Genomic DNA, 13,074 nt, shown 5'->3' on the forward strand with positions numbered 1-13,074 from the left:
CCGGCCGGGGGCGCTGCTGCTCCTGCTCCTGCTCGCCGCGGCAGCCCGCGGGCTCGAGGTGCAGCGCCGCTTCGCCTCGCCCACGCCCACCAACAACTTCGCGCTGGACGGCGCGGCGGGCACGGTGTACCTGGCGGCCGTGAATCGCCTGTATCAGCTGTCGGGCGCCGACCTGAGCCTGCAGGCCGAGGCGGCCGTGGGCCCGGTGCGCGACAGCCCGCTGTGCCACGCGCCGCAGCTGCCACAGGCCTCGTGCGAGCACCCGCGGCGCCTCACCGACAACCACAACAAGATCCTGCAGCTGGACGCACGCCAGGGCCTGGTGGTGGCGTGCGGCTCGGTGTTCCAGGGCTTCTGCCAGCTGCGGCGCCGCGGCAACATCTCGGCGCTGGCCGTGCGCTTCCCGCCCGCCGCGCCGCCCGCCGCGCCCGTGGCCGTGTTCCCCAGCATGCTCAACGTGGCCGCCAACCACGCCGACGCCTCCACCGTGGCTCTCGTGCTGCCACCCGCCGCGGGCGCGGGGGGCAGCCGGCTGCTCGTGGGCGCCACTTACACGGGCTTCGGCAGCGCCTTCTTCCCGCGCAACCGCAGCCTGGAGGACCACCGCTTCGAGAACACGCCCGAGGTGGCCATCCGCTCGCTGGACGCGCGCGGCGACCCGGCGCGGCTCTTCACCTTCGACTTGAACCCGTCGGACGACAATGTGCTCAAGATCAAGCAGGGCGCCAAAGAGCGGCACCGGCTGCGCTTCGTGCGCGCCTTCCTGCACCCGCCCGGCTCAGAGCCCTACGCCTACCTGGCGTTCACCAGCGAGGCGCGCTCGGGCGACAAGGACGGCCAGGCACGGAGCCTGCTGGCGCGCATCTGCCTGCCGCGCGGCGACGCCAAGAAGCTCACCGAGTCCTACATCGAGCTGGGCCTGCAGTGCGCGGGCGGCGCGGGCCGCAGCGATCTCTACAGCCGCCTGGTGTCCGTGTTCCCTACGCGTGAGCGCCTCTTCGGCGTCTTCGAGCGGCCCCCGGCGGCCCCCGCGCCCCGTGCAGCCCCCGCACCCGCCGCACTCTGCGCCTTCCGCTTCGCAGACGTGCAGGCCGCCATCCGCGCCGCGCGCGCCGCCTGCTTCGTGGAGCCCGCGCCCGGCGTGGTGGCTGTGCTGGACAGCGTGGTTCAGGGCACGGGCCCGGCCTGCGAGCGCAAGCGCAACCTCCAGGTTCGTGCAGGGCAGGGGCACAGGGCGAGAGGTGCGGGAGGGATTGGCACAAGTGTGCTGCAGCGGGTGTGCTCCATGGAGCGGTGGCAGAGAGGTGCGCGGTGTGGCAGGCGTGCCAGAGGGCTGCAGGATGGCTCTGAAGGTTGAGGGAGAGGTGACAAGTATGTGTGCGACAGCCAAGGGCATAGAGGGGTAGCGTGTGGCTTGGGGAGGAGTAAGCTCTGGAGGAGGCCCTGGTGGGCAGAAAGGTGTGTGCCAAAGCAAAGTTGGTTTATTTTTTAGACACTCTCCATGTAGCCCAGGCTGCCCTCCAACTCAGTCATCTTTCTTCGTCAGCCTGCTGTTGGGGTTACCGTGTGTGCCACCACGCCCGGCTAAGACCAGCTTTTATTCATTCTTGCAGCAAACGTTTGCTAGAGATTAGTCCACACCAGGCGTGACGGAGGTGGGGTAAGCAGTAGTATCTGTGGAGTGCCTGTCACACACAGGGCGAGTCACAGGTCTCAGTGGTCACGGCAGCCTTTTAGCCCCATCCCAGGCACAGCAGGGAATTGCTTTGCCCAAGATCACGCAGCTGGCAAGGCAGACAGGAGGTGTGGAGACAGCTGTCCCGCCTCAGCCGCTGTGCTGTGCGGCGGTGCCTTCGTGAAGCTGGGATGCATGTGCTCGAGTGCGTGTGTGCTGGGGGGGCGGTGCTGGAGAGACTGAGGGGCTGGGGGGCAGCCGGGAGGATGGAGGGTGGTGCGTGGGTGCAGGGGCAGTGAGGAGCCCAGTGGGTGAGGGGCACAGCTGTCCCGGGCTGGGTTGGGCAGAGGCCCATGAGGGGTCAGATTGTTGACCTTGAACGATGTGACAGAGGCACGCTGGAGGCCCCAGCCAGCGGTTCTGCCTCCCGGCAGCTTGTGGATCCCCGTTTTCTTCCCTGAGCCCCAGATGATGTCCAGACTCGGCGGAATGCAGAGCCAGCCCAAGTTTCTCTGAGGTCCCCAGGCTTCGGCCAAGGCTTCCGAGATTAATTCCTGCCATGGCCCTGCCCAGCTCGGGCTCTGAGGAAGCGTGCATTCCTTCTCCTGCAGGGCGGGCGGTGGGGGGGCTGAAAATAAAGATTTGGTGGGTGATGGGAAGACAGCCTGAGAGTGCCCCTCTCCTGGGCAGGGGGCAGAGTCAGGGCTCTGCTTGCAAGGACAGGGGCAGGGGGAGTTGGGCTGGAGAGGAGGGTGAGAGGAGGGGAGGCTTGGATTGAGGCTGCCCGGGGGCCACAGCAAGCCTGAGCCGGAGAGAGCCCCCCCACCCCTCTGCAGCTGCCTCCCCTCCCCCTCTGGCAAGAGCTGTCCTGGTTCCCACGGTTGGTCCCTTCCTCAGTCCTCTCCCTGGCCCCTGCGGTGACTCACGCTGCAGAAGGCGGCTTTTCCCCGGGGCAGGGCCTCTCCGGGGACACAGCCCAGGATGGCGGCCAAGGTCTCCTCCTCCTCACCCCAAGGCCACACAGATGTGGCCGCAGCTCTGCTCTCCCTGAGTGCCGGCCCCCCTGGGCCCGAGGCACTGCGCCTCTCCAGTGCACGGGTGGGAGTCCCACTGGGGGTCACCACTGCTGTCCCTAGCTGCAAGCTAAGGGCTCAGACTGCCCTGGGTTCGGATCCCATCCCCACTTCCTGGCTGTGACCTCAGGCCTGCAACAGGACCTCTCTGCGCCTCAGTTTCTTTATCTGTAAAATGAGGGCAATGGAGCGGGGTCACCTAGCACCGTGGGGGCAGGCCGTATAACTCCCGTCCCCCGGTGTCCTTAAGTAGACTAGAAGGAGCAGAGACAGATGCCAGCGCCACTCTCAAGGTATCTTTTTATAGCGAAGGTGGAAAGCTCCGCAGCAGCTCTCCCTGGCATGTGGTGGGTGGGTGGGCGGGCGCATGGTGGGAAGGTGTTTTCTATACCAGTTTAGGGTCTGAAATGCCAGGTGGGGGTGGAGGAGCTCGAAGAACGGCTTCGTACAGGGCCCTGGGCTGGGGCTGGGAGAAAACCCCCAGAGCTGAGGGTGCTAGCTGAGGCCCCTGGGGGAGTTTTGGGACAGTCGGGGCTGACCCACACCCCACGGTGGGGAAGCTGAGACCCTAGAAGGGAGCGGGCTTGGCCAGGGCCGTATAGCTGTGTAAGAGAGGTCAAGATCCCCAGACCAGCTGGAGTCTAGACCACCAGCCTCTGGAGGTTGATCACTGGCTAGGCTTGACCCTGGGCGCCTCCTCTTTGAGTGGCCCCCCACTGGGCCGTGGTGACTCGGAACCCCTGCGTGTTGGGCTGAGCTGGGCTGTTGCAGCCTCCTGAGGAGGCTGCAGGCAGGAAGGGCCTGTAAGTGTCAGGGTGGTTGCTGTGTTCAGGTTCCTTTGCACACCCACAGCACGGTCCTGACCAGCCTGGGACCGCAGCGCCCCTCGCCCTGGGATGGGTGGCTCTCACACCCCAGACACTCTGCTTCCGTGTCCCATCTGTGTCCTGAGTCTTGGTGGCTTCAGGGGAACAGTGGAGGAAAGCCCTGGCCGCCAGCAGGCCATTGTCTATGTCACCACTGTCTGACCTGTGTGGCCCACAGGCTCTCTGAAGCTCTGTACCTGCAGTCTGGCCTTCTAGCCCCTGGAGAACAAGTGAGACAGGTGACCTGTAGGGTCCAGCAGAGGCCCAGGAAGTTAAGGGACTTGCTGGGTCCCACAGGCTGCGCCTGTCACCCTTACTCCCTAATTCCTGACAGCGCTGCCCAGGGCCAGCAGGAGGTGATGGGGCCCATCTTGGCCCGGGACAGAGCCCCAGGCAGGCCTGGCCCTGCGCCACCGCGCTGACACCATAAATCAAGCCTGCAGGGAGAGGATGCTCCGGCTCCATTAGGGCGCTGAGTGCCGCACTCTGATCTGATCGGTGAATAGTGGGGCGGTATGGGGCGGTGGCCTTGGGGTGGAGGCCAAGCCGAGAGCTGGGCTGCGGCTCCCTCTGCTTACGGCCCAGGTCTCTGCAGCGCAGGTGCCTGAGCCCCAGGCAGGGTGGGTGGTCCTGGTGTAGCCACACAAGTGACTTCACCTCCCCACGCCTGCGCCTCAGCTTCCTGCAGTCCAGTGGCGCCCTAGAGAGAGCAGGAGCTGTGTCACCTCCTGTCCCTGTTCCCTGAGATCTCCAGGCTGCTGTGTCCACTCAGCTAAGCCCATAAGGTTGTGGGTGGCTCTGGGACCCAGCAGGGACAGCAGACAGGGCTGGGCAGAAGACATGAGCCAGCAGGGACGGGACTGTAGTGTCCTGTGGTGTCACCTGCAGGGGAGGAGGCAGAGACAGGACATCCGGGCAGGCGCTGGGGAGGGAGGGGGACAGAGGCCTGGTGGACACCGCAGGAGGTGCGGCTTACCCCTGGCGTGGAGCGCCAGAGCTGAGCCCATCCTGCTCCCTCCCGGGTGGTACACAGTAGGCCTCAGCTCCCCGTGCCTCAGTTTACCCTCAGTGGAGCCACGGCGTAGCAGGAGCAGCGTGTGCCGAGGTGGGAGGCAGAGCTTAGGGGTGACAGTCCTGGGGCATTTCACCTCTGCCCTGGCCCTACCCCGACCGGTCCCTGCCTGCTCCCTGCTCCCGCCCAATGGAGGAGACAGGACCACATTCTCTCAGGTCTTGGTCGCTGTTGGGACCCCATGATGACGGGGCGGTGGGTCTGGACAAGGGTCCTGAGAGAGACCCAGAGGTCAGGGCTGGCCGGGTGCAGGCCCGGGAGCCAGGGGTGGGCTTCTATGGAGAGCACTAGGGAGCCATTGAAGGCCATTGAGCTGCAGAGGGGCCACGACCTACTTTGTAGGTTTTTTTTAAATAAACATTTTTATTTGGAGATAATTTTAGATTTACAGGAAAGTTACAAAGATAGCACAGGCAGTTCCTGTGTCCCCTCCCCTACCTCCCCTGCCCCCGTCTTGTTACCATGCAACGTTTGTCAAAGTGAAGAGACCAGCTTTAAACATCACTCTTCACTAACTGGGGTTCACGTTACAGACGCCCTCCCCCCCTGCGGGGCAGTGTCTTCTGTGTACCATGGCCTTAAAAGCCCCCCAGGGACTGGGGTTGCAGCTCCATGGCAAGCGCCTGCCTGGTGTGTGGGAGCAGCTCAGACCCTGAGCCTGCTGAGCTGCGGCTGAGAGGGTCTGAGAGGGGTGGGGTCAGGCACCCTGCTGTGGCCTAGCACCTGAAGCAGATGCCCAGAGGGTGGAGCCATGACCATGCTGGTCCTGCTTTGGGGGCCAGGCCGAGGCAGGAACGGGAGTTCTGCCAAGCTGGCTCCCTGGGAGAGGGGGTCAGTACGGTTAAGGCCACAGGGTTGATAGGCCTCCCTGTAGTGGAGGCCTGGACTTGGGAGGCCACCAGCCCTGGGGAGGGCGCTCAGGAAGGAGCAGAGGCCTGGCCGCTGTGTCCCACTGCAAGGGCCTGAGGTTCTGAGGAGTTGGAACCTGTGTTGTCACTACGTGCAGTGATTCTTTTTTTTTTGGTACCGGGAATCGAACTCTGGACCTTGCTCTTGCCAGGCAGGCACTTATACCACTGAGCTATATCCCCAGCAGCGTGCAGTGATTGTGCTGTTGAGTCCCACACCTCCCTTGGCACCCTGGCACCCGCACAGCTGTGTTGCTCTCAGTCACTCTGCTTGTAACAGAAGCTGCTGAATACAGTCATTCACACTTTAGTCAAACTTAGTCCCCCTTCCTTAGTAAACACTCGCCCCAGAGCTCAGCCTTCATGCCGGGAAGGCTCACGATTGTGTTGCCAGCAGTGTGGCATCACAGAGCAGGGACGCATTTCTCTACAGCCACGTCCTGGAGGCTGGGCGCCGCTGGGAAGAAGGCAGTGTGGGTCAGGAGGGGTAACTAGTGTAAGGCTCGGACGCTGGCTTGTGGAGGGCCATTTGCAAAGGTCCAGGCACAGACCTTTGGGAGGGGGCGGGGAGGTATTTGAGGGACTGGGGACTGAGGGTTGCAGCTCAGCAGGGTCTGGCCTGGGGTTCAGGGGTGTGCTAGGGGCTGTCCCCATACCTGCTGCCTTCCTGGCCCACAGCCCCGTCCCAGCCAGCCTGGGACCAGAACCATCGCTCAGAGCAGCTGGTGGCTTCTCCTTTAAAAATTTTTTTTCATAGACTTTATTTTTAGGATAAGAAAAAAAAGCTGGGGGAAGGCTTTTAGAAAATTCCTTCAGTGCAGAATTAATGGCTTGTGAACGTCAGGGCAGGCAGCAGAGCCAGGTCCCAGCCCATGCCTCTGGGGGCCCACAGGTCACCCCTGGGCCAGCCCTAGCTCTAGGCTGGGCGCACAGAGCCTTGCCGGTGTCATCTGGGGCCCCTCCCCCGGGGCCGGCAATTTTCATTTGCACCCAACCCATTTCCTAATGACCGAGTGACCCACATTCACGACAGTTACATAACCATTGCCCACCGCGCCGGGGCCTGGGGAGATGGAGGCTGCAGGGCCGTCCCATCTGTGGTCCACTCCTGGTGCCAGCTCCCCTCGGTCAGCTGAGGTCCACAGCATTCAGTGGAAAATTCCAGAAGCCAGCAGGCCACCCATTTTCAATTGCTCTGTCCTGGGTCCCCTTGCGGCCGCCCTGTGGGGAGCCCTCCCTCGCCGGCCCGCCAGCAAGGCCTCAGGCGTCCCTGGGCGCAGGCCGGTGTCTGGTCCCCTTGGGTTCCCCGTCTCAGCCCCCCAAAGCCCGGGAGCAGCGACTCTGGAGACAGAGACCCCGCAGAGAAGCCACCAGCACTTCCTTTCAGCACGGGCTGATGGCTGATGACCTTGACATCATAAAGAGGACAGAAATTGGGTGCTGGGGGCACTGAGGTGACTGGGAAACAGAACATTCACCCAACTTTCTGACCGGCGCGTTGTCGTCTCAGTTGCGTCACTGTTACTGTCATTCTCTTGTGGTGCTTAGCGTGTGAGTCAGATCTTACCTCCAGCCTGTGTGCTAGGAGGAAGTTCCGTGTGTGCGGGGTGAGGCGCCATCCTTGCTTTCCTGGGGGGGGGGGTCTCTGGATGTCCCTAGGGACGAGGGGGTTGTTGTCTGGGACTGGTGCCCGGGCAGAGGGAGAAGTAAAGGCCAAGGCCCTGGGGCTGGGCCAGGTGGGTGCCCGTGAGCTTCTGGCATGGCGGGTGTGGGCTGGGGGCGAAGGGGTGAAGGGGCTCAGGCAGGGAGGATTCATATTCAGGGTCGTTCTGGGGGTCCTGGGAACCGCGGGAGGGCTGAGGAGGGACCTGGCTGTCATTATCCTGGGGTGGGGTCTGCCAGCCACACGCTCCCCGCTGAGCTGCGGCCCAGTTCCGTTTTATGATGGTAACGTTAGCAACGCATATTGGTCGCGGAACTCCCTTTCCACTGCATGTCACCTGATGGCTGATGTGCCACTTGTACTGGGTAAACTGGGGCCCAGAGAAGCGAGGGGTCCAGCCCAGGTCACCCACAGCCATGGAGCACTCACGCTTGACCCAGGGGCCCCGCCCGGACGCCTGCTGTGCTGACAGCTGGAGTGCACCCGGCAGGGGCTCAGGCTCACAGACAGTGCTCAGGACGACAAGCAAACCCCAGAGAGCAGCTCCCTGAAGACTGCAGGGATGCTGCACTGTGCGGGTCCCTGAGCCCCACGTAGAGGCAGGGGGCCACAGAGGGGGTGGTTACCCGTGCCGCTGGCGATCTTCTGCACTTCAGTTATCCTGTCCCTGAGATCAGAGCTCACAGAGGCCCCAGGGTTCAGGGTGACAGTACATGGCACGGGCCAGTGCTGGGAGCACGGCGTCCTTGGTTCTAGCAGGGGACTCACTGAGGCAGTGGGGGGATGCCCTCCCGTCAGACCTGGGGGCACCCAGTTCTCCTGAGCCACCGCCTTGCACCGGCATCTTTGGGAACCTTACAAGGCTTGGGGGCCTGGCGCCCTCTGCCGCTGCCTGGCCCCTGTGAGGAGCGGCCTAGTTAGCCAAGCTGAGTGAGAGGAGGTGGAGCCAGCCCAGGTGCAGGGATTGGGCAAGAGGAGACCCCTTAGGTCGCCGGATAAACGGAAGCAGGTGTGCCCTCTGCTGGGCTGGGAGTGGCAGCCCCAAGGCAGGGCGTTGGTCTGCTCTCTTCTTACATCCCTACTCCCCACCCTCCTACCAGGGACTGGCCCCAGGAACGCTCCACTCCCTGGTCACCCCTTGGCCACCCAGTTTTTATTTCAAGGCAGGGTCTCTCTAAATTGCCTGAGCTAGGGGCTGGGGATGTGGCCCACTGGTAGAACTCTTGCCTTGCATGCACAAGGCCCTGGGTTTGATCTCCAGCTTCACAAAAATTAATTAATTGCCTGGGCTGGCCTTGAACTCTTGACTCAGCCCTCCTGCCTTGGCCTCCTGGGTGGCTGGGACCACTGTGCTCCCTCAGCCTGTGAAGTCAGACTGGTCTGGTCCCTGCCAGCCCGAGCCATTCTCATGTGGACCCCAGGTCAGGGCCTCTCTGGGGTGGGGATGGGTCCTGCAGCATCTGGACCTGGGGCACCGAGTCCTGAGAACCTGCCCCAGGGGCAGCCGGGCACTGTGGAAGGTTCTGGAGTCGGGCTGACTGGTGTGTCTCTTGCAGCTGCAGCCAGAGCAGCTAGACTGTGGAGCAGCCCACCTGCAGCACCCGCTGACTATCCTGCAGCCGCTGAAGGCCACACCTGTGTTCCGTGCGCCCGGCCTCACTGCCGTGGCGGTGGCCAGCCCCAACAACTACACAGCCATCTTCCTGGGCACAGCCACAGGGAGGCTCCTCAAGGTAGGACAGGTGCACGGGGCTCTGAAGCTGCACAGACCTGTGCCCAGGTCTGTGGGCTCTGCCACGGGCCAGCCGAGTGCTCTGGCCTCTGTTTCCTCATCTGTCAAGCGCTGGAGGCTGCTCCAGGGCTTTGATGGGGCAGGACCACGGCCTGGCAAGCACAGGGCTCTGGGCCTCAGCTTCCCCCATGTGAAGTGGGTGGGAGAGGAGGCACAAGAAGGTTGGCTGGGGGCTTCTCTGTGGCCCTCGGCTCTGCAGGGCTGGAGGAGAGGTGGCTTGTGCGACGTGCACGATGGCACAGAGTTCAGACTTGGGGCCTCACTCTCGGCGGTGACGCCCTGAGGCCCAGAGTGGAATGGAGCATGTGGGGTGCAGGGGCAGGACGGGGAGGAGCTGCCGAGCACCACCTGGTGCCCCTGCCCCCAGCTCAGCCTGAACGAGAGCATGCAGGTGGTCAGCCGGCGTGTGGTGACAGTGGCCTACGGGGAGCCCGTGCACCCAGTCATGCAGTTCGACCCCACGGACCCTGGATACCTCTACCTGATGACTTCCCACCAGGTGAGGCCGAGGCCCGCCCCCCTCCATGCTGTGCACAGCCAGACTCCCTCCCTCCCTCCCCTGGGGAGCAGCGGGCCTCAGTTTCCCCAGCCCCTGCACAGTGCCCACTTCTCCCCCCAGATGGCCCGTCTGAAGGTCGCAGCCTGCGAGGCCCATGCCACCTGTGGGGACTGTGTGGGCGCGGCAGACGCCTACTGCGGCTGGTGTGCGCTGGAGACGCGGTGAGGCCCTGGGCTGCGGCGATGCTGGGGGTGGCAGGCAGCAGTCGCCTGGGCCCTGACCCGTGCCACCCCCCAGGTGCACTGTGCAGCAGGACTGCGCCAACTCCAGCCAGCTGTACTTCTGGACCAGCGCCAGCGAGGGCCCAGACCGCTGCCCTGCCATGGCCGTGCTGCCGGCTGAGATCAACGTGCGCCAGGAGCACCCAGTGAGTGCCACGGGGTCCCTTCTGTTAGGTGACCCAGTATGTGTGCGCAGCACAGCGGGATTCACAGCAGGGAAAATCCCAGCCCAGGGAGGTGGTGGGTTCCCCGCCCACTTGCACACAGGTTACTGGTACCTGCTGTGTGCCAGGCACATTCTAGACCCTGGGGACACAGCAACGAATAGGACCTGGTAAGGTGTGAAGGAGCCATTCATGGTGTTGCATGCCAGTTATCCCAGCACTTGGGAGGCTGAAGCAGGAGAGTTGTTGCAAGTTGGAGACCAGCCTGGGCTACGTAGCAAAACCCTGTCTCAAAAATAAATGAATGAATGAATAAATAAATAAAGTCGGTGATGCAGAGGGTGGGGAGATGCAAGTGTTGTTTCAATCTGGTCAGGGCAGGGAGGTGGGGGAGGTGACACTTGAGCAAGGACGGGGGGAGCCATGTGGCTCTGGCAGGGTGCTGCAGTGCACAGGGTACCGAGGATAAGGGGACAAAGAGGTCTGAGGGCCAGGAGCCATTGGGCCTGCCTGGCAGCTCGCAGCCCTCAGGCCTTGAGTGCTGGTCGCTACCAGCCTCCCCGCAGAGTGTGCTCAGGCAGGTCAGCTGTAGGCCTAGGGCTCTGTCCCACACTGAGGTCCCCTGCCCCCAGGGCATGATCCTACAGGTCTCTGGCAGCCTGCCTAGCCTCAGTGGCCTGGAGATGGCCTGTGACTATGGCAACGGCATCCACACGGTGGCCCGAGTTCCGGGCCCCGCTGACGGCCACCAGATCGCCTACTGCAACCTCCTGCCCCGGGACCGCTTTCCGGCCTTCCCACCCCACCAGGGTGAGCGAGGGGTGGAGGGCGGAGAGCGCTGGGGGCGAGTCCTGATCCTTGGCCTCTGAGGTCCCTGCCTCTGATCTCTAGACCACGTGACCATGGAGATGTCCCTGAGGGTCCAGGGGCGCGCCATTGTCTCAGCCAACTTCACCATCTATGACTGCAGCCGCATTGCCCACGTGGCCCCCAGCACTGCGTGAGTGGCTGGATGCCCTGTGGGTGCGGGGGGGTGGGGTCAGGGTCCTCAGGAGGCCCTGGAGGTGTTTACAGTGTCCCTCCTGGCTCTCACCTGCCCACTAGCTCTCTGCAGACCCCCAGAGAACCCGTCACCACACATGCTGGCCTCTTCCAGGCCCCTTGCGTAGGTCTGGAAGCGGGGAGCTCACCGCTTACAGGGTGCCCTGTGCCCCCGCCTCCTGGGCTCAGGTCCCTGGCAGGGCCAGGTGGGGGCGGGGGCAGAGTCTGAGGGCCTGTCTTCCAGCTGCACCAGCTGCCTGTCTACACGCTGGCCCTGCTTCTGGTGCACGGAGCAGCACGCCTGTGTCTCGAATCGCTCCCAGTGCCAGGCCTCGTCCAACCCCATGGTGAGCCAGTGGGCCGGGGCCTCACCGCCACACTCCGTGCTATTTTATGAAAACTTTAACACACTGAAGGCCTTTCCAAGTCCTGACACCTTCTTCCTAAATGCTAGACAATCAGCTAGGTGTGGTCCTGCTGTCCCATGGGAGGGCAGAGCCTTGCGTGTGACTCAGATGCGTGAGCCCTGCGAGACTCCTAACGCTCTCTTGGCCTGTTTCTCCACCTGTAAAATGGGCCACCTGGAGGGCTGATGGCCACTGTGTACCCAGGGACTTCTGTGCTGGTTTTTCACAGAGGTGTAGGTGCTCACAGCTGGCAGGGGTTTCCCAGGCGGCCCCCAGTCAGAATGCCCACCCCGGGCCTGTGATTCTCAGGGCAGAAACAGTGGGCAATCAGAGGGGCTGGGAAAAGGGAGGATGTGGCTCCCAGGAGGCTCTGCCAAGAGAGCAGCGCTGGACAGGACAGGATGGGAGCCAAAGGCAGGGTGATGGGGGCAGGTGGGCTGAGGGCACGAAGGTCAGAAGGTGGCAGGGCCCTGTAGGTACAGGTCTCACACCTAAACCTGGGGGACAAGCATGTGACAGCAGCCCAGCCCAGGGGACCCTTGCCACCCCCCCAGCATCGCCCAGCACTGGTGGTGACCAACCCTCCCTGCCATCCACAGAGCCCCCGCGACTGTCCTCAGACCCTGCCCTCGCTGCTGGCACCTGCACCCACGGGCAGCGCCCAGGACATCCTCGTGCCACTGGCAAACGCTGCCTCCTTCCGCGTGAGTCTCCGCATGGGGCATGCAGCCCGACCCAGCGCTGGGGCCCATCCGGAGTCCCTGTCAGGACGGGAGAGCACGAGGCGGCGGGGGCGGGCGACAGCGGGACGGACCCGGGGGACCAAGATCTCCGGGTTCTTCCTGCCCCAGCAGCGGGTGGGCGTGGTCTGCGCCGCTGGGGTAGGGAACATTGGCCCAAGTGCCCCCAGTCGGGGGTGGGCGTGATGGACCCTGGTGGGGTGGGCGGGGCCCGGAGTGTCTGGTCCGGTTGGATGTGGCCCACTCGGTGGGCGTGGTTCTCACTTGCCCCTCCTAGCCCCTCATTCCCCTCTACCTTGTGGACCGCCGCGGCCCTGTCAGGTGGGGAAACCAAGACGGGAGCAGATGGCCCGGTTCTTGCTTACCCCGCGCCCGCCCTCCCGCGGCGTCCTGGGTGGGAAGGGTCTATGAGTCCTGGCAGGGAGCCAGCCGTCCCACTCTGGGAGGCCATCTGCCGCTCCCACGAGGAGCTGCGGTGATGGCTGTCACACGTGCGGCTGCGTGCCTAGCATCGGAACGTGTGGGAGAGACCCGGCGGAGTCCCAGCCGGGTCAGGCCCCCTGGCTCCCTGGCCCCCTGGCCCCAGGTTATCTGTCCCTAAGTCCCTGTCCTTTGGGACGCCGGGGCCTCCGTGTGCTCCCCCAGCTTGGCTCCGCAGGGGACAGATGGGCACTTGACCCAGTCAGCGGCCAGTTGCCTGTGTTGCTCCCAGCTGGGACTCCAGAACGGGAGCCTGCCCTGCTGTCCGTCAGGTCAACTGAAGCACAGACAACTTGTCTAGCAACTGAAGCACAGACAAGATGTATTGGCACATGGCCTTGGCCACAGGGACCCTAGCTTGCTCACCCGGGCAGCGTGTGCTGGTGCTGCTGGGAGCGCCAGATGAGCCTGGG

At 63.8% G+C, this 13,074-nt stretch overlaps 1 protein-coding gene across 1 annotated transcript in view; it reads left to right on the forward strand.

The window, feature by feature from the left end:
* Plxnd1 (plexin D1) overlaps window positions 1-13,074 on the forward strand; it is a gene marked incomplete at its 5' end in the record, with an annotated part of 28,259 nt that continues 15,185 nt past the window's right edge. The window contains 9 exon segments of the mRNA XM_013515508.1: window positions 1-1,210; window positions 8,814-8,990; window positions 9,417-9,548; window positions 9,669-9,769; window positions 9,846-9,975; window positions 10,626-10,803; window positions 10,885-10,993; window positions 11,279-11,381; window positions 12,041-12,145. Coding sequence (XP_013370962.1) covers window positions 1-1,210; window positions 8,814-8,990; window positions 9,417-9,548; window positions 9,669-9,769; window positions 9,846-9,975; window positions 10,626-10,803; window positions 10,885-10,993; window positions 11,279-11,381; window positions 12,041-12,145 — 2,245 coding nt within the window.

The sequence above is a fragment of the Chinchilla lanigera genome, unplaced genomic scaffold, assembly GCF_000276665.1.
Source record: "Chinchilla lanigera isolate Chin_1 unplaced genomic scaffold, ChiLan1.0 scaffold00028, whole genome shotgun sequence".
NCBI lineage: Eukaryota > Metazoa > Chordata > Mammalia > Rodentia > Chinchillidae > Chinchilla > Chinchilla lanigera.